At 36.6% G+C, this 22,720-nt stretch overlaps 1 protein-coding gene across 9 annotated transcripts in view; it reads right to left on the bottom strand.

Annotated features, from left to right (window-relative positions):
• The window catches only part of EPB41 (erythrocyte membrane protein band 4.1), a 178,624-nt gene that overhangs the window by 82,724 nt on the left and 73,180 nt on the right, over positions 1-22,720 (bottom strand). For 8 of the 9 annotated variants that reach the window (XM_061148394.1, XM_061148389.1, XM_061148390.1 and 5 more), the window contains 4 exons: positions 15,963-16,440; positions 12,095-12,307; positions 9,484-9,588; positions 6,700-6,742 (listed from right to left, as the gene is read on the bottom strand). In XM_061148394.1, coding sequence (XP_061004377.1) covers positions 6,700-6,742; positions 9,484-9,588; positions 12,095-12,307; positions 15,963-16,433 — 832 coding nt within the window. In that variant the 5' untranslated portion in view covers positions 16,434-16,440. Of the gene's footprint in view, positions 1-6,699; positions 6,743-9,483; positions 9,589-12,094; positions 12,308-15,962; positions 16,441-22,720 lie in introns of those variants that run through there. The other variant, XM_061148393.1, reaches the window with a different exon arrangement.

Here is a 22,720-nt window from a genome sequence, read left to right as displayed (position 1 = left end):
GTGGGTGCAATCACCATACCCAGTGCTTCTGGAGCCCAGGAAAAGAAAATCTACGGCTGCTTCCACTTTTTCTCCTTCTATTTGCCATGAAGTAATGGGACTGGATGCCATGATCTTAGTTTTCTGATTGCTGAGTTTCAAGCCAGTTTTTTCACTCTCCTCTTTCATCCTCATCAAGAGGCTCTTTAGTTTCTCTTCACTTTCTGCCATTAGAATGGTGTCATCTGCATATCTGAGGTTGTTGGTATTTCTCCTGGCAATCTTGATTCCAGCTTGTGATTCATCCAGCCTGGCATTTCACATGATATATTCTGCTTTTAAGCTAAATAAGCAGGGTGACAATATACAGCCTTGTTGTACTCCTTTCACAATTCTGAACTAGAAAAAATTGGAGACTGGAAAAGCTCTAATATTTTTTAACACTAAAATTTCTGCCCTCTACCTCAGCAAAACTTTAATGACGTTCCTGACAACAGTACATAACCTGAGGATTCATATACCATGAGGAAACATCAGACAAACTCAAAGTGACCACTCACAAAATAACTAGTCTGGACTCTGCAAAACTATCAATGTTATGAAATATTTTAAAGACTAAGGAATTGTTCCAGATTAAAGAAAACTAGAGCGATGTGACAACTGAATGCAAAGCATCACCTTGCACTTTTGCTATAAAGAATATTATTGACACAACTAACAAACAAGGTCTATAATTTATAGTATTGTTTCAATGCTAACTTCCAGCTTTTAGTAATTGTATTATGGCTATGTGAGAAAAATCCTAGCTTTTAGGATAGGCAAACTGAAGTATTTAGGGGTAGAAAGCTATTGTGACAGCAATTTACAGTTTTTTCTTTTTAACTGAGGTAGAATTCACATAATATTAACCATTTCAAAGTATACTATTTAGTACATTTAATGATACAATTCATTGGCATTTAGTATATTCACAATGTTGTATAACCATCACCTCTATTTCAAAACGTTTTCATCACCCACAAAGGAGACTCTGTAGCCATTAAGCCTTGCCACCCTCCTCCTAGCCCCTGGAAACCTCTAGTCTGCTTTCTGTCTCTATGGATCTATACTTCATATGAATGGAATCAAACAATATGTGGCCTTTTATGTCCGGTTTCTCTCATTTAGCATCATGTTTGAGGTTTATCTATGCTGCAGCATGTATCAGTGTCCCATTCCTTTTCAAGAATAAATAATATTCCATGGTATATATAGAATATATATAACATTTTTTATCCATCATCCATTGGTGGACATTTGGGTTGTTTTCCCCTTTTTGCTATTGTGAATAGTGCTGCTATGATGCAACTTACTCTTAACTGGTTCAGAAAAAATGTCATGTGTGTGTATAAGTAAAGAGAAAAAAAGATAAAATGAATGTAGTAAAATACCAACATCTGAGGAATCAAATGTATTCCTGAAGGGTATTGAGGAGTTCTCTGTACCACTCTTTCAACTTTTAAGTCTGAAATTATATCCAAACATTTTAATTTCTGCCTTCTAAGTACACAGGAAAACAGGAACTATCTCATACACTACTGGTGGAGATGTAAACGATTACACTCAATTTAAAGGACAGCAATTTGGCTATATCTGATAAAACTGAAAACAAACATACTCTATAATCTAGCAATTCCACCTTAAGGTATATAGGTTAAATCAGGGGTGTTTTAAACTGTGAACTCATGACCCACTGTGAAATCAGTTTAGTGAGTCAAAATCAGCATTTTTAAAAATGAAATAGAGTATAAAAGAAAAAAAGTCAGAAGAGGAATTCCCAGGTGGTCCAGTGGTTAGAACTTGGTGCTTCCACTGCCAGGGCCCAGGTTCAATCCCCAGTCAGGGAACTAAGACCCTGCAAACCACATGCCAGACCCATGCAAGACCATGCAAGCCACAGCCAGAAAAGAAAAAAGTCAGAGGATATCACTTATAGTAAAGAATAAGAACTGATTTGTGAAATTTTCTTTTCAACTGAGATGAATTTCAAAATCATGTTCATAAGTAAAGCTAGTCACTATGACTGCTATATAATTTAATTTATATATATAAGAAATGCAGGTTCGATCCCTGAGTCAGGAAGATCCCCTGGAGGAGGGCATGGCAATTCAATCCAGTATTCTTGCCTGGAGAATCCCATGGACAGAGGAGCCTGGCAGGTTACAGTCCATGGGGTCACAAAGAGTCTGACATGACTGAGCTACTTCAGCACACAGCACATGATGTTCAAAAAGGTAAAACATAAATTTTAATATTTCAATATTTATTGTATGAAACATTCATACATCAGGTACTAAAAAAACATTTAAAAAATATGATGGAATCATTAACACAAAATTCAGGACCTCTGCAGGGGAAGGAGAGGGGGATGCATTTAGAAGGAGCAAACTCTGGGCTATAGAATTTCTTAAACATAATTTGTGTTCTTTTATATATCACTGTTTTTCAGAAGGTATAAGTATTTCTTGCTTTTGCTCTGTGCTATGTCAGAAAGAGATGGAAGTAGCTAGCCCAACTCAGCAGGGGAGATTGCTCTCATTCAGAACCAAGGAAGTTAAAGAAAGCTAAAAATTAAGCTGGGAGAAGGGAGAGAGACTGATAGACCTTAGAAGAAAGTTCAAATGGAAAAAAATTAGGTTGGAGGGAAATTTCAAAAACACAGACAAAGCAATGCTGTCTATTGTATTTGGGTATGTATATGTGAAAGAAAAATAGAACATGGACTGAATCCAAATTCATGAAAATACATTTCCATGGACAGATTTTGCAGAGGAAAACAAAAGAGATAAACCTTACCTGTACTGTTCTATTTTAAATGTAAAATGTTAACCCATGTTAATTCTGGCGGTGGGTACATGGGTATATGCTACATTAACTCATACTTTTCTATATTTTTTTGAAATACAGAAAAAAAATTTGCTGGTGAATATCTATTACAAATTTAAATATTCATACTTTTTTATTCCACTTCTAGGAATTTACTACAGATACATCTAGGTGCATGAGTGCTAAATGCTAAGTCACTTCAGTCATGTCTGACTCTTTGTGACCAAATGGACTGTAGCCCATAAGGCTCCTCTGTTCATGAGATTCTCCAGGCAAGAGTACTGAAGTGGGTTGCCATTCCCTTCTCCAGATCTTCCCAACCCAGGGATCAAACCTGGGTCTCCTGCATTTCAGGCAGATTCTTTACTGTCTGAGAAACCAGGGAAGACCTATCGGAGCGGGTTGCCATTTCCTACTCTAGGGAATCTTCCCAACCCAGGGATCTAACCCTAGTCTCTTGTGTCTCCTGCGTTGACTGGCAGATTCTTTACCACTGCACCACTGGGGAAGCCCTTTATATATGTTCACTGCAACCCAATATATATATATATGGTGCTAAAACTTTATAATCATTAAAAAAATTTTAACAAATGAAATGAATTTATATATGTTAATATAAAGAGTATCCAACTTATATTAAAGATTACTTGCATATGCATATTAAATACATATAGAATATACATATTTATCTCAAAATATATTTGTAAAGTATATTATATATAAAATATAATATACACATTAAATACATATTTATATTAAAATGTATTGTCTATATACACTCAGAACATCTCTGGAAAGAACACAAGAAATTAGTTAAAGGACAGGGGAAAAAGGGAAATTTATCTTGTTTCATATTCATCTGGGTCTTTTAATTCCATACTTCATATTTAAAAATTTTAAACTATTAGTACATATGACATAACACACAGAAAACACAATACAAAACAATGTACAACATAACTGTGTTTTTGAAAAGCAAAATCTATATATGCCTAGAAAAATCTTGCAGATTACACCAATTTAGTAGTGATCCTATCTGGAGGGTAGGATTTAGAGGTCTTTTACTTTCTTCATGATATATTTTCACTATGTTTCAATTTTTCACGAGTATATATTATTACTTATATGATAAAATTATATTTTTAAAAACCCAAAATCTTTGTATGGACATCAACAATGGAATGGTTCCAAATTGGGAAAGGAATACGTCAAGGCTGTATATTGTCACCCTGCTTATTTAACTTATATGTAGAATATATCATGTGAAATGCTTGGATGGATAAAGCACAAGCTGGAATCAAGACTGCAGGGAGAAATATCAATAACTTCAGATATGCAGATGACACCACCCTTATGGCAGAAAGCAAAGAGGAACTAAAGAACCTCTAGACGAAAGTGAAAGAGGAGAGTGAAAAAGTTGGCTTAAAACTCAACATTCAGAAAATTAAAATAATGACATCCGGTCCCATCACTGCATGGCAAATAGATGGGGAAACAATGTAAACAGTGACAGACTTTATTTTCTTGGGCTCCAAAATGACAGCAGATGGTGACTGCAGCCATGAAATTAAAAGACGCTTGCTCCTTGGAAGAAAAGCTATGACCAACCTAGACAGCATATTAAAAAGCAGAGACATTACTTTGTCAACATAAGTCCATCTAATCAAAGCTATGGTTTTTCCAGTAGTCACATTTGGATATGAGAGTGGGACCATAAAGGAAAGCTCAGTGCTGAAGAATTGATGCTTTTGAACTGTGGTGTTAGAGAAGACTCTTGAGAATCCCTTGGACAGGAAGGAGATCCAACCAGTCAGTCCTAAAGGAAATCAGTCCTGAATATTAATTGGAAGGACTGATGCTAGAGCTGAAGCTCCAATACTTGGGCCACCTGATGCGAAGAACTGACTCATTGGTAAAGACCCTGAAGCTGGGAAAGATTGAAGGCAGGAGGAGAAGGGAACAACAGAGGATAAGATGGTTGGATGGCATCACTGACTCGATGGACATGAGTTTGAGTAATCTCCGGGAGTTGATGATGGACAGGGAAGCCTGGCGTGCTGTAGTCCAGGGGGTCACAAAGAGTCAGACACAACTGAGCTACTGAACTGAACTGAAAATCTTTGCAATAGATAAATATCAATCTTCTCTTTGGCACAATGAAATATTTACATTTTGATGCTAAAGTTTTTGTTACAGATATGGTTTTTCTTTCCCATATTGAAGGAAAGAGGTTTACTATTTTGCAAAGTTCTTAAAAAAAAAAAAAAAAAAAGACAAGCACTGAGGTTATTTTTCTTAGAAAGAGTTTTTTTCCCCAATAGCTTGGAAGATAATCTACTAGATATTCTTCTTTACTTATCATAAACTCTGTTTTAACTTTTCTTCATAAAGAGTTTTCTTGTGCAATCATTTACTCCTGAGTAATATTGAATATAAAAAGTATCCTCATTGAAAGGGGCTTGGAATCATGTTTTTTCTTGTCATGTCTCAACTATTCTGAATATTTTTTATTCTGACTTGCATTTTAAAATGAGATTTTACAGGCAGGGAACAAATATGGAGAGTTGCCAGTCCAAATTAAGAAATATAAATAAACAGGGTCTAAAGGGAAACATTTTACCGAAACAAAAGTGTTTTCTTTCAGAAACAAATGAAAAACAAAATTTGTTTTCAGGTGATACAGTTACAACTTACTAATCATGATTAATAACATTTACTGCAGTTCCTACAAGTTTCCTGAAAAATAAACAAAACTAAGGACTTCCTTGGTGGTCCAGTGGTTAAGAATCCACATTTCCACTGCAAGAGGCATGGGTTCAATACCTGGTCAGGGAACTAAGATCCTGCATGCTGTGGTCAAAAAATAAATAAATAAAAATAAAGTTAAACTAAACTAAAAGGACATCTAGTCATAAACAGGAGGGAAAAAGTCTCTACCCTTTCGTCTACTGGGCCAGGGGCTACAAAATACCATGTATGTGCTTAGTCATGTCTGACTCTTTTCGACCTCATGGACTGTGGCCTGCCAGGCTCCTCTGTCCATGAAATTTTTCAGGCAAGAATACTGGAGCGGGTTTCCATTTGCCATTCCCAGGGATCTTCCCCACCCAGGGATCGAACCCGCATTTCCTGCACTGGCAGGCAGATTCTTTGCCACTAGTGCCACCTGTGAAGCTCATAAAAATACTCATCTGGACATTTTCAAGCTAGAAAAATCTATCCCAACATGCAAGTCTGAGCATGGTGTTCAGCAGTATTTTGTGTCAATGGGCTCAGAGCAAAGAGAAAGCCACAACAAAAAAAGGGTCACTGGCAAAGGATTTCCATTCTTCGATTCTTTTTGTTCCTTCCACAGTTCCTTACATAGTTTGATTTGAAAAAAGACTGCTGAAAAGGAACAAAAAAGAACTACAAAGAGGAAAACATGGAGAAGGTTAGAACTCAATAGTCCAGGACAATCTAAACGGAACACGATCAGGCAGCAAACTCCCAACTGCAGGCTGCTATGGTTTCAATCACTCCCGTTTTGAGAACTGGCTCCAAATCCTTTTCTTTTCTATTCTTTGTTCGTGTCCATCTTCTGTTTCTCTCTGTCATTCCTATCTTCCCCTATTTTGCCGAGTTGTCAAAAAAAAAAAGAAATCAAGATCTGACCTACATCTCAATAGTGTCTACCTCTGCTGTACTTTTCTATTATGAATCTCTACCTTTCAAAGGAAGGCTTTATCTCAATTTCAAAGCCATAGGCCATAGCCAGGATTCTAAAGTGACTCACCACCAGAATAAGGCTGGAAATCCTCTGACCTACTTAAAAAAAAAGAGAGCGCGCACCATAAAATGGCTATATTCACTTACCACGAACTTGCTTTTTTATTTCTTTGGCAGAATCCAGCCATGTCTGTAAAAAGAAGAAAAGGCATTCACATAGAACTCCAAAATACATTAACCACAGAAAAGCAGGGTTACTGATCATCTCCAATAGTGTCTCCAGGTCAACCTACATTTCCAACATTCTTTGCATTTGTTTCACATAGTATAGCACTTCTAAACAGAGAAACAAGGAGTCAGACAATTGGGCTTGAATCCTAGGTCTACTACTTCCTGGCTTAGTGATTTTAAGCATTTCTGTACCTCAGTTTCCTCATCTATTAGAGGAAATAAAATGCGATATTAGAGGTAGTGCCTACCTCAGAGTTATTGTGAAGATTAAAAGAGTTAATATATATATAAAGTTTTTAGTAAGAAATGTTAAATAAGCACTTGCTATTTTTATTATTCTGTAAGGCTCTACAACCAGAATTATTGCTATCACCCGGATCTTAATTTTTCCTCCAACTTTAACCTCCAGTATCATTCAAGTTCTCCACGTCAGCACAGTACCTGGTACGCAGTTCGTGCTCAGTTAATGTTTACTGAATGAATACTGTTTTGCTTTCTCTGACTACTCTGGCCCACACTAATTTCTGCCTTCACTGTTCTCCAACCACAGTTAAAGTCTGCACACCACGAAGGCAGGACTCCTCAACCCACCATGCAAAATTAACAGCACTTTAAAACAGCCCCACCATTCCACAGGCAACTTGAGAAATGTTTAAAGACAGAAAATTTCTAGATTGAACTAAGAGATTTTTTTATTGACATAAGACATATACAAAAAAGTACATAAAACATGTGTACAGATCAATAAATTATCAAAGTGAACATATACCATTATCGGCACCCTAGGAGCCCATTCCATGCCTCCTCCCAACCCCCGCCCCCTCATTGTTCCCTCTTCCAAAAGTTTAGAATGGAATTTCAGTTGTATTTAGAAGAGCAAGGTGTCTCTTTGTCACCCTGTACCACCAAGGGCAAAGCCCAAGGTGGCCATCCCCGCCCTACCCAAGGAGTGAGCTTGGTCACCACAATCTTACATTTGATTAAATATTACTTTGAGGGCTCCTCTGGTGACTCAGATGGTGAAGAATCTGCCTGCAGTGCTGGGGACCCAGGTTCAGTTATTCACTTCAGAGCATTTTATTTAGCCAAAAGGTATTGGTAGAATACCTCCATGTGCTAGGCACCAAAGTTACAGAAAAGGATTTAAAAATAGTGATTGTCCTTAAAAAATAGTGCTTGTCCTCAAGGGGCTGTCAGTCTAATGGAAGAGGTGTGTGTGAGTCACTCAGTCATGTCTCACTCTTTATAACCCCACGGACTGTAGCCAGCCAGGCTCCTCTACCCATGGGGATTTTCCAGGCAAGAATACTGGAGTGGTTGCCATTCCCTTCTCCAGGGATCTTCCCGACCCAGGGATCAAACCCGGGTCTCCTGCATTGCAGGCAGATTCTTTACCATCTGAGCCACCAGGGAAGCCCATAGAAAAGGTTAATAGTGAACAATCAATACATCTTTAATTCTTAGAGACAGAAAATGTTTCTCAAAAGAATGGGGGAAAGGCCCTATGTTTCCCAAATTCACTAGTCCACTGACTTCCCCAGAAGAGGTTCTTGCAAACATGAGAGAAGCTGAAACTAGATGATGATTCAGAGACATCAACTTTTTTGCCCAGAAATATTTTATCTAAGGAAAGGGGACAATAAGCCCTTTTTTACATAGCCAGATTTGTACTTTGCTGTATAAACAAACAAATTCAGCTTTTATATTGGACACTTTTAACATTACTTTATACATAAACACATCAATTAATATAAATAAAGCAATTTAATGTTTTCTCATTAAAAAATAAATAGGGTAGTAAGAACTACTATAAGGAAATAAAACTTGCTGATATGACAGAGGGCATATGACCCTAACAAAGGCGAAAAGTTTTCAACGCAACTAACAGTTTTGTACCAATGTAAGCCCTGGATGTTCAACTGTAAACTGAAAGAATTTTCACTGCTGAATGCCTTCAGATGAACGAGTTCCCAGCAATTTAAGAATATTTGGTTCATAGAAAAATTATAACAATGATGTTAAAAAAAAAAAAATAGGCACCGGCACTCATTGACTTCATTTATATGCCAAATTCAAGTGTTCTCAGATACTCTAACATAAACCTGAATGGGGTACACACACATAATATAAAAACATCTGATTTTATCTCACTGAGACTGTATAACACAAAACACTTCTCAGAGTATTTTTCTCAGTTCATGGGAGAATTTTCTAACAGCTGCAGAAAGCTTTTCGCTGTGGTTTTAGAGACATTGTTTTTTCAGTTCAGTTCAGTCGCTCAGTCGTGTCCGACTCTTTGCGACCCCGTGAACTGCAGCACGCCAGGCCTCCCTGTCCATTACCAACTCCCGGAGTCCACCCAAACCCATGTCCATCGAGTCGGTGATGCCATCCAACCATCTCATCCTCTGTCGTCCCCTTCTCCTCCTGCCCTCAATCTTGTGGTTTTAGAGACATTGTTTTTTAGTTAACTTCAAGCTTACCTTATTAAGTTACACTGTATCTTGGAGAGGCAGGCATAAATACATTCTTAACAACAATAAATGAGTTAAAACAATTTTGGCAACGAGGACCAAGCTAGTTGCTGTAGTTATCCGCTTCAAAATCAGCATAGGAAGAAATACAAATATATGTTTGATAATTAAAAAAAAAAAGCAATTTGGGGAGCTCAGTTTCTTATATTTCAAGCAGTCTTCTCACCTTTGAGGTTGCATTATCCCAAATGGCCAGACCAAAGTAGTCTTCCTCCAAAAGATTGAGGTGTTCACACACTCGTTTAAGTAAATCTTGTCCCTTAGCATGTTTCTGCAAAGAAACACATATTTTGATTGAGGTTTCCACTTATTCTTGTATTTATCATGAAATAACATAAAATGTCAGGTTCCAACTTCCTTTTTTCTCCTTGGTTACTAAACACTTTCAGATGGCTACCCAGTGTAAATAGAACAATGTAACAAAAATCCTGTTTCTTAACTTGTCAGTTTAAATATGCAACACAGACGTGGTTGCTTAGAAATGGTGCTACAATTCGAGGCAAAATCCCACATTCCCTGCATCAAGCATCCCCCGCCCTCCATCCTAAACATTACATTCTTTATTTTTGGTACAATATTTCCTGAAGCTTGCTATGGGCTCCTGTCAGTCACTGTGAGCACCTGAAATAGCTAAATCAGCTGTCGACTCTAATAGTTAACAGTGGCTATGGAAATCATCAGACTATCATTCCCAGATCAAAAGCCCCAAGTCAATGAACTGTGTCTCAACTCACTGCCATCTATTTCAGAAAAATGCATAAACTATAAGATTTTAGATGCTCTATAGACATTACTCTCACAATTGTGCTCCAAATAATTTCTTAACATTCCTCTACCTAGAAAATCAAACCACCACCAATTTGAGACGCTTGTATTAACGTAGGCAGATTCTTTACCAGCTGAGCTACCAGGGAAGCCCTACATAGCATAGACATTACTCTTATAATTGTGCTACAAATAATCTCTTAACATTGCTCTACCTAGAAAATCAAACCACCACCAGTCTGAGATACTTATATTCCTGTTTATAGAGAGGAAATGCCGTAACTTAGGGGCTGAGATTTAGAGTCAAAAAGTCCCAGCTTTTTCATTTACTAGCTAAACAACGAGAGTTGATTCAATTAATATTTCTGAACATTACTTTCTCATCTGTAAGATGATAAGAATATTTATATCTGTCCTACCTAACAACTGGAAATGTTGAAAAAATTAAACATGCTAATACCTTCCGAGAAATATAGTTTAAATTTTTCAAAAAATTAGAAATCATTGGCACATGTACATGACACATACCCTTCTCTCAATGAGCTATTTTTAATGACTATTAGTAATTCACATAGTTGCTAAATCATTTTTAGACTTATCCCATCTACATTACATCATTTTCTTCATCTTCTCCCTTCTATGTTTCATTCTAAAGGACAGAGATGATTTGGGAATTCTTCACATACAGGTCCCTACTCTCTTATTTATACTTCCAAAATTCAGAAGTTCTAAAAAGTAAAAGGTGACGTTTATTTTGTTTTTGTTCAAAGCTCTCCTGAAGGCAAATTCTAACCTGATCCATTATGGGTTAGTTTTTATTTTTATTTATCCAACTTAGGATCTTCATATATTTTACCACAGAAATAACATGCTTGGTCATGTGCCTACTGCTACACACTTGGCTGGGTGTATTATAAAATTTCCAGAGTATGTACTTATTGCTTTTCTAAAGCCCCAAATATTTTGAATACCGAAACACATCCACCCCCACATGCTTCAGATAAAGGGATTCCTATCTAGATTTTGATCTGAGTGTGAAAGATGAATGTGGAATAGCTCTCTCCATCTCCAGACTAGTTAGTAGTGAGAAGCAGAAAGAGCAGACCCCGGGTCTCCTCTAGTTACCAGGAATAGTAGCCATTTTTAAAATGCAACAGTGTATTTTTCTTGTTTTTCAAAACTTCAAGAGGGAATTTCTATTAATAAATACAATATAATATTTTAGACTACTTATTTGTGCTTTGATATATTTGCACATAAATAAATCAAATTAAAAATAATGTTATATACCTAAGATACAAGTATATATGAGTTATATGTATTAGAAATAATCTCAACAATTGCTTTTTATCAAGCATATTATAATTGATAATTACTGCTCTAATTTAAAAAAACAGCTGACAGATTTTCAAGGATTTTCACTTGTCTTGAAGCAAAAGAATAATTGAAATATTAATAACTCTGACTTTTCTATTCTTGATTCAATTATTTATTCTTCCTGGAAATAATAGAGAATTTTAACAAATGGCATTACTTGATGTAAGTTTTTTATATCCTATCTCATGGAGCTAAAGAAATACATTAAATAAACTAAAGCTTATTAAGGTTTAGATCTGGGAGAGCAAAAATGAACATGTAGTAATTTTTTTTTTTTTTTACAAATACAATTATGGGGACTGCTAGACCTAGAAACTGAGGCTATCCTGGGAAATCTAGTCATGAAAGGTCACTCTATAAATAATCTTTTTTATTTCTTAAAATTATTTTGGGTTATAAAAGTAACACTCAATTCACAATACATATATTTGGCAGATATAGAAAAAACTGGAGAAGAAAATAAGACTCACTCATAATCCTTTCATACCTCCACCCCCCAAAATCACTATTAACATTTCAGTCCATAGAAACAGTCGTTACATAGGGTCTTACCTCAGACCATGGCACCACTTTATCCAATCCTACATGAAACAATCTGTAAGCATTCTAACTACTGGGAATCAAAATGCACTCACCTCCACCACACATTCATAAACTGTGTCGTCCAACAGAGAGACCTTGCAATGCATGCTTCTATGCCTTCTGATGGATTTCTGGGAAGCCTTTAATTCTCTCTCTGCTTTTGATTCAGGACCTTCTTCTTTTACTTCTATTTTAGAGCACTCCTCAAGTCCTCCTTCTTCCTTAGTCTCAAAATCTGGATCTTCTCTGTGTTCTTCCTGAGCAGGCTACATAGCCATGACATCACCAAGTCAGTAATAAAGACACTTCACACAACATGCTGTACACTTGTTTGCTTATAATATGGCTACCAATAAAAGCACTAACGGAAGAAGAAAACTGTTAAAACAAATACAAGTGATAAGGAGATTAAATAATTATTTTTATACAAGAGCTAAATAATTATTTTCTATACAAGATCTCCCCAAAGATCCACAGACTCTGCTAGTCCCAAAACTTTATAATATAAAGTAAAATTTGTTCTTTTTTTTCCCTAAATGGGCAGCCATTCCCTTCTCCAGGGGATCTTCCCGACCCAGGGATCAAATCTGGATCTCCTGCATTGCAGGCAGATTCTTTACCAGCTGAGCCACCATGGAAGGCCCCTGATATAAGGTAAAATTCTATCTTCAGGTGGAATGTCATTTTTCAAATCAATAAATGAAGGTTTCATGTAAACTAGAACATACCAATCTGTTGCTGTCAGCACTATATATTTTTACTGGCTATACCATTAAACTCTATCAAAACTTAAACATCTTTGCCCCTTGCTCCTCAATTCTAATGAGGTGGCCTTATGAATTGCAAAACAGGCTGTTATTAGTCATGCAGTCTAAATTTTATGAATGGCTAAGAGGGGTTCTTGACCAATTTAAAGAAAAGGCAACAGATGTAGTAGGCTAACAATTGCAAATACTAATGATCTAATTTTTCCTAGGTATAAACCATGACAAATGCAAAGAAGATTCAAAGCAGCAAAAGAGACTGAAATCTAGATCCCCTAGGGCAATCATTAAGTCATTCCAAAGTAATACAGGTAAGTGAGACATTTTGGCACACCCCTACGTACTTTTAACACAATAAAACTGCTATTCTTAACTAAACCTTACTAATCCTTTCCTTTCAAAAGAAAACATAGTTGACGTTTGAGAAGGATTTAATTATTTGGCTCCTGCTCCTGGTGGCTCAGATGGTAAAGCGTCTGCCTACAGTGCGGGAGACCGGGGTTCGATCCCTGGGTTGGGAAGATCCTCTGGCAAAGGAAATGGCAACCCACTCCAGTACTCTTGCCTGGAAAATCCCATGGACAGAGGAGCGTGGTAGGCTACAGTCCATGGGGTCGCAAAGAGTTGGACACAACTGAGCGACTTCACTTCACTTCCTCCTGCATTAGATACTACTGAAGTGAAGTCGCTCAGTCATGTCCGACTCTTTGCGACCCCATAGACTGTAGCCCCCCAGGCTCCTCTGTCCGTGGAATATCCTATCTGGCCTATCCCCACTCTACCAGTACTCTTCATGTCAGTACCCTGTTTGTTGCTTTCGTAACATTTATGACGATAAATAATTATTTTGTATTTACTACTTTTTTTGTCTCTTCCATTAGACAATAAAGTTATCAAGAGTAGGGGTCATGTTTGTTCAATAATAACAACAACAAACAAACAGAAATTGCAATGGGTCATTATTGTTCTAAAAGCATTACTTACATGAACTCATTTAACCCTGTGGGGAATGTACAATTATTATCCCCCCTTGACAAATAAAAAATTGAAGGCAGAGAAGTTAATTAGGTAGGATCATACAGTCAACAAGTCACATACCAGTCAGACTCCAGAATTCATGACCTCTTTGCCGTATTGTAGTTTTTTGTTTACCAATGTCTGTCCAGCTTAGGGCCTGGCACACACAGTAGGTTTTCAGTAAATTTGTTGAGTGAATAAATTAATAAGTATTAAAAAATGACGCATGGTTTCCAAAAAAACCCAAAGTACCCTAGATAAAGGCCAGTGCAATCCTACAATGCAAACTCAATTTTATTTATTTTTTTTGCAAACTCAATTTTAAAAATCCTATATAGAAAAGGACCATTCAAATGAAATTCTACTATGAAATCAATGAATAAGATTTTAGTTAAATCTAAAATTTATCATCTGTATCAACTTAAGTACAAATGTTATGATCTTTAGACAAAACAGACTAATCCTGATTCAAATGCTAACTAAAACAAGATAGAGACTTTTCCATACATAAAGCAAAGGGGGAAAAAGGCAGCTAAAACCTCTTGAAACTACCAGGCTTCCTGAAACATAATTTAACTCCTTTGGCATTCCTAAAATTAAATAAATTAATGACACTAAAAGATGTGGTTTCTCTGCCTTTACTGTTTATATATTTTTATTAACTAACATTTATTCGGTGCTTATAGTATGTCAGATATATGTATCTTTTTTAATCCTCATAATGCCCAAGTATGGTGAATATTATTATCCTCATTGTACAGAGGAGAAAATAAAACAGAAGTGTCACTTGTCTGTGACTGAATCTTCTAGTCACATACTATAAATAAAACTTTCTCTTCAACCTACTTTCACTAATAAGTGAGTGAAGTCGCTCAGTCGTGTCGACTCTTTGCGACCCCATGGACTGTAGCCTACCAGCCTCCTCCCTCCATGGGATTCTCCAGGCAAGAGTACTGGAGTGGGTTGTTATTTCCTTCTCCAGGGGATCTTGCCAACTCAGGGATCAAACCTGGGTCTCCTGCATTCCAGGCAGACACTTTAACCTCTGAGCCACCAGGGAAGCCCCTAATAGCAAATACATAATAACAACTTTATCCTAAATTTTACTTAGAACTTTTAATATGCAAGCAATATTTCCAGAAATACATATATTATTTTTTAAATCTAATAAAACTATATAGCCCAAGTCTGAAACCTATAATAGAAACATATAGGACTTACACATTTTACAATGTACATAATGCCCGCATGTTTCAAAAATAAAATACTTTGAAAATAATTCTTAATTTGTAATTTATTAAGCCTGAAAACAAATGACACTCCTAGAAAATAGTTTGAATTGCAGTACTAATATTTTCCCAAGTTTTTTGGACAGATGACCAGACTCACAACTCATTCTCAGTTTAAGTACACTAACAACTAAGCCTCCCCGCAACTACTATATATTACAAAGGTGATACAAAAGAGCTAAATTTCTTCATCTATATCTTACACTCTGTGGAAATATGATCTAGTTGTAGAAAACAACAAAGATAAGGCAGACATGATTCAAACTTATTACCTACTTTTGGGTGGCCTGAATCTATCCCAAGGCTTTTATAAAGATTTCCATAAAAGAACTATGTTTGTTGATAAATTATCCCATTTCTAATAATTCCACTAAAATGAACTCTAAACCACTTCACTTCCTTCCCCCTCACCATTAAAACTCCTGGACTTGTTCCATTATTGTAGCAAAATATAAATTCATTTGATACATTTCTTTCATTTTCTCTTTTTTGATTTAGACAGTATAAGTATCTTTTTTTAAGTCTTTACTGAATTTGTTAAAGTACTGCTTCTGTTTCATTTTTCTTCTTTTGGCCAAGAGGCATGTGGGATCTTAGTTTCCCCACCAGGGATTGAACCTGCGACCCCAGTGCTGGAGGTGCAGTCTTAACCACTGCACTGCCAGGGAAGTCCCCAACATAAGTAAGTATCTTGACCGCGTGAATTTCTTTAGAGCAGAAACTCCAAAGCATTGTGTTACTTATTGCTAACAATACCTAAGTCAACTAGCTAGTAAGAAATAAAAACCAAATGTTCTTGAAGGAAAATTGTTTAACCTGCTTTCGCCTCCCACTCAGCCGCATACCCTTACCTGAGTTTCTGCACTGCTTAATGAATGGAGATCCAAGGATGGGTCTGTTTTGAGCTCAGGTTCAGGAGCTGCAATTGGGGCCTTTACAATGATCTCTTCATCAAGACTAGCTCCAAATTCTATCTCTTTCTGACCTCCTTCACCCTTCTCTTTAGCTGACTCTACTTCTTTGCCTTCCTCCTCAGACACCTGAGATTTAGGCCTTTTGAGAAATGAGGAGAACAGCCGTGACAGGCCCCTGTTTTCTGATGTCCGCTCCTTGTTCTTGGTCAAGTCTTCATGTGTCGGAGTGTCTCCATTAGATGGTTTCAGCTTCTGCTCACACTGATTATCTCCCTCAGCTGCTGCTTGAGAAGCCTCTTCCAACTGAGTTTCCTGTTGACCGGAGTTTGTGGCTCCCTCACCCTCTTCCTTCTGTGGTTGGTGCTGTGGATTTTCAGCCTCAGCCACTAAACTCTTCTCTGTTGTCATGATGTTGCTATTAAAAAGAAGATGGCAAGGGGGGGCTCTTAGAAACAGAACGCATTACTGAAGGCAAAACCCTCAATCAGGTCAAGTGTGACAGAATTAGTATTTTTAGGTATTTAACCACCAACAGACAGTGCTCTCGTCCATTAAACAGGAGACTTTCCATTAAAGCACAAAAATATCTTACCTATACATCCTGGATAAATTATTAATGCTTGACTTGCTAAAGTTATGACATAGAGAAATTAGCTTAAAATAGGACCCCCTGAAAGCCAGCTTAGTGAAATGCATATTTTAAATTCAAAGCTCAAAACTATGTATAGCACAGTTTTATCCTTCCTAAAAAAAGATCTCACTTATACACTATTCTTTGACAGCATCAATCTGCGGGTACAAGGTTTGTAGAAATTATCTGCAAAATTCTCTACATCCCAAGAGTTGATGGGATTAAAAGATTCCTCGGCTCTCCAGTCTTATTGTTTATATTTCTCAGAATGCATATTAAGAACAGAAATGTAGAATTCTGATCATTTGTTATCAGACTTGACAACAGCAATGACAAGTATACAGTTAAAATAATCACAAAACATATCCTTAGGATTTCGTGTTACAACATTAAATTGCCGAAGTCTCTGACTTTAAGTTTTTTAAGATCTTTTTTCCTTCTGACAAATATGATTTAGAATACTCTTCATTTTTAAGAGCAGCAGTGAACTATTACGAGAGGAAAATAGATAATAGAGAAAAATAAAGATGCAAAATAGAGAAGAAAAATATTGATTAGAAAGCAAATACTGATTCAACTGTAAGAGAAGAGAAAGCAAGCTGTAGGGCTCACATATTTCAAACTTGTTGGTTTCTAGTCTCTTTCTCTCAAAACTCTCAGTACTATTAGTCAAGTCACATAATAATGCCAAAGAGTAATGTCCCTAAAGGGTAACCACCACACCAGGGAACCACTGAGCAATGAAGTCGACTAATAATGGCGTTACACTTAACGGCTATACCTAAAAGTACTCCACTCAAAAAGCAGTGTTTACAATGTCTTTGCTTCTGCTCCATGCTGTTTAGATGAAGTGATTTAATTTGGATGCTAAAAATCGGAACTGATGAACCATATTTGGCCAATTCCATCCTCAGACCCTTTACACTTGCTGGTCTCTCTATGATGTTCCACTCCTGGATATTTGAAAGCAGGTCCCTTCTCATCATTACTGCCTCTGCTCAGATGTCACCTCTTTAGAAAGGCTTCCCAATCACATCCTATCTGAACTAATGGCCCTCCGGATGGTCTCATAGCATTTATTACTATTTACAATTAACCTGTTAACTTGTTTACTGGTTTTTGTCTTCTTTCTCCCCATTTAGTGACATTACTCTTTGGCATTATTATGCGACTTGACTAATAGTACTGGGAGTTTTGAGAGAAAGAACTTAAAATTTAAGTTCCATCAGGACAGAACAGTCCCTGGCACATTACAAGTATTAAAAAAGTCTGTTGAATAAATTAATTTCAATTGAATATACCTGAAAAAAATTGCAAAGGTATTCTCTAAATTATTCAAGTAAATCTGCTTCAAATGCTCCCTAGTCCTATGCTAGGGATACAACACAGTAAACAAAACAAGTAGGTCTATGTTATCATGGAGTTTATAGTCTTGATTCAACTTTAATCAGTATAATGAAAGAATATTTAAGAGAATCCTTATTTATAATGAGTGAAATCTAAATAATTATGTATAAGTGGAACAAAGCAGTGAAAATAGAAGGAAGCTAATGGCATCAAGCACTATTTCTGTGCCAAGCCCTGGGGTCAGGGACATTATCTACATTATTTAAAGTAAGCCTTTCAATAACTCTGAAAAGGAAAATGGAATTGCTTAATCTCATCGCTGAGGAAACAAACTCAGAGTAAAACTGGCCCAAGGTCACAATGATAGTAGGTGACAAACCACTGTAAGTGATATTGAAATAAATAAAGGTATAATAAAAGGAAAAGCCTTTATGTGAGTTCTTACTGCTGATCTACTCAAATTATTCTATTTTGAGCATTAAAAATATTTTTAAATAATCAAAATATTCACAGAAGCATATTCTCCAGTTTCATCTATTAAGTCATCAAAACTACTCTGTGCTAATAAATAACACAATAAGGTCTTTATAAACATTACTTAAATATTTACCAACCAATGTATATTCTGAATTTGCTACCCTTGAGTGAGGTACACTTGTCTTAATTCCTCCTTATATTAGGAGTAGGCAATTGATTTTTCCAAGGTTCTTTTTGTTTAATCTCTAAATAATCAAACTTGACCCAGAAAGAAAACGTGAATATCAAACCACCAGTTACTCTCAAAGAGTTATGATTTGATTTGAGAGTACCAATTTACTTCAAACTTCCTTCGCAAAAATAAACAAGAGGACAGGCTGAGGACTGAGCACTATTTTCCACAGATTTTGGATGTGACTTTATCATTCATCTTACTGAAAAGACACAGAAACCACTTCTCCATGGAACTGTTCCTACACAACAGACTTTACAACAAGGTCTCTCACAAAGATCCATAAAAAATTATAAACCTTTCGTGAACATTTTAGCAGACATGAAAATCGCTTAAATTCAACTCTAACAATCTTTTACTTGTATTTTTCAATAAATAAAGAGTGTTTTTCTTGTGTTTTCCATTTTTTAATCATTAAAAAAACAGGAAAGATCTTCTAAGGATATTCCTATGATTTCTTTCCCATGAAAAGATGTCATCTCAAAGTAGCTGAATGAGTATGAGTACTCAACTGTTTAAAATGCACACACGGTTACAATTTGTATGCTATATGTGTGCTTGTTAACATTTAATGTGTGTTGAACCACCCAGTAATCTTAAAATACAGATTCTGATTCAGCAGTTCTGGAACGGGGCCTGACTCTACGTTTTTAACAAGCTCCCAGATATTGCCAATGCTGCTGGCCCACTGACCACACTTTGAGTTAGCAAGGCAGAGAAAACTATTATTTCTTTGGAATCATACTCAAAATGTCTGAGAAACAAAGATGGGAGAAAGCAACCTTCAGAAAGTGGAATGTGAACAGCGAGAAATAGTTAACACAATAAATGCCCAACAAATGCTTGCTGAATTAATGAATGAGTCAGCAAAGAATGCAATATACTATTAAATGTGGGAGCTGACCATTAACATGTTTTTAGAACTCATCTGGTATTTAATCAAAAGTTAATCGAATTTTTCTACCACAAATCTGTGGCAATTTCAAGCTGTCCATGCAGCCCTGACACTTGACTACTTGACACTTGACTTTCTCCATTGATATGATCTCCTGTGAGGCTCGCTTGATGGTTCAGCAGGTTAAGAATTTGCTCCCAATGCAGGAGACATGGGTTCAACTCCTGGGTGGTTAGACAACTCCATTGATATGAATCTCTTTGCCACATTTAGGAAGGAATAATCAAGACATATGAATAAAGAATCAGAAAACACATCTATCAGTACAAAACCAAAACACTTCGCCACACATAATTACACTCATGTTTTTAAAAAAAACCTAAATGCAAGTAAAAAAGAGATGAGAATACCATATAAGGAACAGGTAAACAAGTAGAAGGGTAAAAGAATTCTCTTAGAACATACAGAAACCAACCTCAGGTAACATCATAAACGCAAGAAAACAACCAGGGAATCAGACAACACAGATTCAGCAGAGATGCTACAATTCAATCTATACAAGGATAAATGGAATAAAATTAATTATTAATGACAGTTTTCATATGTGTCCTTTCCAGCCAGGCACATACGGGTAGCAATGCATTTACTAAGAGTCACAGGAGCAAAAGGAGGGAGGGAGGATGGGGGTGTAACAACTGAAACCAATACATCAGGCAAGTTTCTCCAGTTAACTCTGATACTGATGAGAATTAAACAAAAAATAAACAGCAAAAAATAAAAATAAAGTCCTACGGACCAATTCCTAAAAGCTCAAATAAACTAATCCTGACAAATCTGTTACACATGCAGCCAGGTTCTCCACATTGCAAAAGATAGGATGGGTAACCAGGAAAAGAGATACAAAGAAGTCAAGCAGCAAAGACAGGATAAATGCTCTACAAACAGGCTCTTCCTGTGTAAATGATACTATTTTTATCCTGGATACAAAACCAAAAGGAGTTATCTATTTATTTAATGTCAGAAAGATGTCTTCTGATTTTAAAAAAGGGAAAAAAAGATCGGCACAGCCGAAAAGACAGTGATGAGTGGTCCCATTCCATTATGATCCTAATCCTTCAAACCCGAGGAATTATACTCCATCTGCTCTCAAAGATACACTTACTTTAATACTGTACATCTGTTGACTTCAGGCAAATCAGATCTTCACAAACCTGATACTGAGCAGATTGCAAGGGCCGGACAACATCTTTCATTTTTTTGTATCTCTTTCTAACAGTACAGTCAGTGCTCCACTCATGTTTTTTAGGTGGAAAACTTGGTAAAAACACTACAGTTTGGAATGACTAAGAAAATTTCCCTTACAGTCACCATTTAATGATAGAATTTAATTATTGGTAATACTCCTCAAATTAGTTCACTGAACATCTATCAGTGTTTACTGGATGCTAATCATATATAAGGTTTTGGCTCAGGTCTTTTTGAGGGAAACAAAAAGGATAATATACAATTCTCAAGGAGATAAGACATATGCTGCTGCTGCTAAGTCACTTCAGTCGTGTCCGACTCTGTGCGACCCCAAAGACAGCAGCCCACCAGGCTCCCCCGTCCCTGGGGTTCTCCAGGCAAGAACACTGGAGTGAGCTGCCATTTCCTTCTCCAATGCATGAAAGTGAAAAGTGAAAGTGGAGTCACTCGGTCGTGTCCGACTCCTAGCGACCCCATGGACTGCAGCTACCAGGCTCCTCCGTCCATGGGATTTTCCAGGCAAGAGTACTGGAGTGGGGTGCCATTGCCTTCTCCAAGACATATACACAAATAACCAAAACACAAGGTAGTACTTGGCGCTTAATCAGGCAAGGCTTCATGAGTGGAACCAATTAAGCACCAAAGAAATACAAAGTACTTTCAACTAGAGTGATCACAAAAAGTCTTGTAGAAACCGTTTTTTAAGCTGTGCTTTGGAGGATGAGCACAAGATGTCAATAGAAAGCAACCTGAAGTGCAAAGAACAGATGAAATTCCAGATGAGGAGCTGAACTAGCATTAGTAGAATACTGTAGCTATTTAAGAACTACTTAGGTAGTCCAGACTAGGTGATATGGGGCTACAAGGACATAAGGTTAGAATAGATACAATTTAAAATGAATTCTAACTGAAATACTAATAATAGTAGCTACCATTTATTGAGTACCTATGAAATACCATACATCACACAATTTACCATGTTATCCTAGAATCACTCTAAACGGTAGGTGTTTTCATTTCCCAGATAAATATAAACTGGTTCTGGGGAGATTAAATTTTTTGTCGCAGTTCACAGAATTAAACCATGCTTTAATGAAACTATTAATGTACTACAAGCTGGTGATTCTATTGTAAATTCCCAGAATAGTGTCTGTCTTTCCAAATCTGGGTACTTCTATCCCACTGTTCTCTGCTAAAGAGACCTCTATCTGGAACCTTCCTACGCTGTTGGTGGGAATGTAAATTGGCACAGTCACTATGGAAAACAGTATGGATGTTCCTTAAAAAACTAAAAATACAGCTACCATATGATCCAGCAATCCTACTCTTGGGCATCTGTCCAGAAAAGACAAAAACTCTAATTTGAAAAGATACATGTACCTCAATGTTCACAGCAGCGCTATTTACAATAGTCAAGACATAGAAATGACACAAGTGCCCATCAACAGACGACTGATTTAAGAAAATGTGGGGGGTTGTGTGTGTGTATATAATGGAATATTACTCAGCCATTAAAAGAATAAAACATTGCCATCTGCACAACGTGGATGGTCCTAGAGAATATCACACTAAGTGAAGTAAATCAGAAAAAGACAAATATTACATCATTTATATGTGGAATCAAAAACTAATACAAATAAATCCATACACAAAACAGAAACAGACTTACAGACACAGAAAACAAACTTGTTACCAAAGGAGAAAAGGGAAGTGTGGGGAGGGATAAATTAGGAGTACTGGATTAACCAGGAGCAGAAGATATTAAGAAGAGGGGGCAAGAATACACAGAAGAACTGTACAAAAAATATCTTCATGACCCAGATAACACAATGGTGTGATCACTAACCTAGAGCCAGACATCCTGGAAT

The sequence above is a fragment of the Dama dama genome, chromosome 8, assembly GCF_033118175.1.
Source record: "Dama dama isolate Ldn47 chromosome 8, ASM3311817v1, whole genome shotgun sequence".
In the NCBI taxonomy this organism is placed as follows: domain Eukaryota; kingdom Metazoa; phylum Chordata; class Mammalia; order Artiodactyla; family Cervidae; genus Dama; species Dama dama.
The sequence above is the reverse complement of the archived record's forward strand: the minus strand, read 5'-3'. Positions and strand labels throughout refer to the sequence as shown.